This window comes from Pyrus communis, chromosome 12 (genome assembly GCF_041283825.1).
Source record: "Pyrus communis isolate YQ-2024b chromosome 12, ASM4128382v1, whole genome shotgun sequence".
In the NCBI taxonomy this organism is placed as follows: domain Eukaryota; kingdom Viridiplantae; phylum Streptophyta; class Magnoliopsida; order Rosales; family Rosaceae; genus Pyrus; species Pyrus communis.
In genome coordinates, this window is record NC_142576.1 from 12,903,494 (window position 1) to 12,906,868 (window position 3,375).

Genomic DNA, 3,375 nt, shown 5'->3' on the forward strand with positions numbered 1-3,375 from the left:
GGATGACATGATCAACACAGACAATTTTCTGACCGTTGATATATATGAAGAACATAATTCATTGATACTATTACCAAGAGAGGAGTGATTTCTGTCTTTTCACCTCTTTGACTCCCTTTTTTTTTGTAGTCACTAGATTGAATAGATCAAATGAGTATCAATGGATAAAATTAGGAGTGCAAGAGGTCAAAAGGGAGTGCAGCGATATGTCCCCTTCCGAAAAGCAGAGGACAAAGAGGAGAAAATAACTAAAAAGAAGCAATCAATCTGATTAAATGAAGGTAGCTACGGACATGTCAAAAGATCAGTGCAAATATACCTATCCGTGATGCCACAGTGTTTCGTATTACAAGATAAGCTTTACAAGAAACTGACCGTAGGCCCCCAATTCATCCAACATATGAACAAATGAAAGAATCTTTGAGTTCCAAGAAGAAAAAGTAAACAGCAAAACAGAAGCTAAACGTGTTAATTTGATGCGTTAAACATCTCAAGAGTGGAGTAATTCGATTTCCGATCACTTATAACTACTTCTTGGAAGCGTTGTCTAGTAACTCACGCTTCTTTAAACCACTTTATTGATGAATATCTCCATCTTATAGACCTGTGCAAGTCCAAAATCCGCTAATGCCATCTGCAGAATTTGTTAAGCAATTTCATCCTGCTTGAGCATATAATCATCGTATGGCCGGCTGCCACCAGCATCTCGCATTGCCTTCCTATTAAGTTCATCAACCATGCACATATAGTTCAGACCAATGAGAAGCTCTGTAATTGCATCTTCAGTTTTAGCCTGACTTGCAAAGTAGAGGGTCTGGACCAGAAGCACATTTGTCTTGGAAACTTTCTGCTGCTTCACAATATTGTGGTCAGAATGCCACTGTATCATGTTATGGGCGAGTGGAGCAAGCCATCCCAAGATCTGCTCCATTGCTCGATTCCACTCTCCCGCAAGGGCAGGATTATACACAGATGAGCCCATAGTTTTGGCATATGACTTTAGTCTAGCTCTCATAGCAGCTCTTATGGTTGTGGTCAACATATTGTAAAGATTAGATCTTTCGTCAAGGCTGATCAAGTGAGGTGATGAAGCTATCTTTTCAATCAAAACTATCACATATGCGTAATGGAGAGCTAGAGCAGCATCGCCAAGGGTAGATGGTGGAGCATTTAATAGTGTGCATTTTGAACTGAACAGGGACAGTTTAGAATAGATGCCGTGGCTGAAAGATTGAGATCCCATATGTGTGTACCTTAAGTCATCAAAATGTTTGATACTGGTACTTCTCAAACTCATAGAACCACCCATATCTGGCTTGCAGCTCTCAAGAACAGGAGAATTGCTTCCACCCGTCATACATTCTTTAAAAGGCCGAACATGAGCAAACCGTTTAGCTTTTAGTTGGGAAAAACTTCCATGGTGGATGGATGACTGGTGATGAGCTTGCCGCTGCTTGTTTGTTCTATTCTTGCCAGCATTAAACCTCGGCTTTGTAAGCGACCTCCCAAGAGGTTCAGAATATAACCCACATGGATTACCATCAGATGGATGAACGGAAGAGTGCATAGGAGCAGAAAATGAATGACTGTGGGAAAGACAAACAGAATTGATAACTTCAGAGCTATCCATTCCCTCTCCCAAAGCCATTTGATTAAATCCAAAGACCAGCTTTATCCTCTCTAACATTGTGAAAAGGGATCTTGCCAAAAGTCGGACAATGTAATCATACGTTCTACTCCATGGAGACATATCTTGTAAAATTTTCACTACTTGACGCCGCCACATTACCTTCTGTTGAAACTCAAGCAATTTTACCCGATTTACTTCAGGATTAGCACGCATTCTCCTCAGAGTTTGCTCAAGCTCTGCCAGCACTTCCAGCTCCTGCGATAATTGCATTGTAGCGTCAACAAATTTCTCCATTTTCTTCACTTTCCTCTCCATTTTGCTCCACCTGTAAGCCCATCCAAGCCACTGAAAACCATTCTCGACAGGGTCCTCGAAAATTTCTTCAAAACAGTGATACACAGGGTCAGTGCACTTCTTCCCAAGCCTGACGACAGACATTGCCAGATATCCCAAATCCTCAATTATCTCATTCAGTGCAAGTTCCATCAAGTAATCATCGTTGTCAGACACGAGCCTTCTGACCCCAATCAAGTTAACAATCTCTTCCCTCAACCTAAGCATCTCATTCTCACTCACACTATTCCATAAATTAACCATCTTTAACATCAACCCCGCAATTTCAAATGCCAGAATTCCAATCACCGGCTTGTCAGCCTCCGCCAAACGACTCCATGAGAACCTCAAACTACCAAACCAGGACCCAGACACTATCTCACCCCCCATTTAAGCACATACACCGCAAAGTGCGAAACTAACCCTAAACAGAAACCTCAGTAGATCCCTTTCCTGTCCCAGAACAAGAAGTACAACTATATTATATTGTTAAACAAAAAACAAAATCACAATTTCTTGACCCCGAAAAAACACAGGAATTTCATGGAATTAACCCTAAGTCCCAAAATATATCTTAGCTCAATAGTAAAACCATACACATGGCTCTAACCCTTCATTTGGTTGCTCGGAAAGACATTAAATACCCAAAAATCAAATAAAGAAATTGATAATTTCCCGGGTCCAAAACACAAGAATGACAACATTTTCTTACCAACCAAACAGCCCTCACAGATTCAAACAACAATACACTAACACAAGCATATACACTGGTACTAACGCTGTGCATACATACAGTTACAGTAGGAAGAACACTCACCGTTTTACTCGAACAAGGTGGAAGCTTGACATTGATCTGAAGCGCAGAATTAAACAAACATGGCTGAGCTATAGAAAGAGAGGAAGGAGGAGGAAGGTTTGGGGGTTTGGGGGTTGGAGTGGGAGGGAGAGCGTAGGTTTTGACCGTACGCGCGACCTGCGTACAAATAGCCGCGCCCGCAACGCGGAGAAAAACAAGCGAGACAAAGCTCAAGTCGTAAACAGTCCGAAACGAGTCGTGACCGGTCCAATCGAGGTGAGAAACAGGATTCCCCTTGGGGAATACCACCAATGGTCCATTTCTTTCCATTTTTAGTATTATTTTTGTAAGAGCAATTCCACACTTAAATACTCCGTACGCTAGAGGCAATTTAATTCCTTTAAATGGACGGTAACTATTTTTAGTGAACAGTAATTGCTTAAGTGTACTTTTATTTTTAAATTGAATAGCCTAGAATATTAGTATTAAAATATTACTATTATTTAGTACAAGATAATTTTATTTTTAATTTTGAATAATAATAAAAGATCGGTTGAAAGTATTTGAAAATATTGAAATATGGTGTTATGTCACATCTCGGCCCAGGCCCCCACCA

General features: G+C 40.6%; 1 protein-coding gene across 1 annotated transcript; it reads right to left on the minus strand.

Moving 5' to 3' along the window:
- Positions 1-245: 245 nt before the first annotated feature.
- Positions 246-3,099, minus strand: LOC137746047 (protein PSK SIMULATOR 1-like). Its single transcript, XM_068486099.2, has 2 exons — positions 2,781-3,099; positions 246-2,416 (listed from the first exon to the last, which is right to left on the minus strand). The coding sequence occupies exon 2, from the start codon at positions 2,351-2,353 to the stop codon at positions 647-649; it is 1,707 nt and encodes a 568-aa protein (XP_068342200.2). The 5' UTR covers positions 2,354-2,416; positions 2,781-3,099; the 3' UTR covers positions 246-646.
- Positions 3,100-3,375: the final 276 nt, after the last annotated feature.

Bases quoted from the DNA above. Each gene is read 5' to 3' on its own strand.
- LOC137746047 (XM_068486099.2), bottom strand. From the start codon at position 2,353: ATGGGGGGTGAGATAGTGTCTGGGTCCTGGTTTGGTAGTTTGAGGTTC.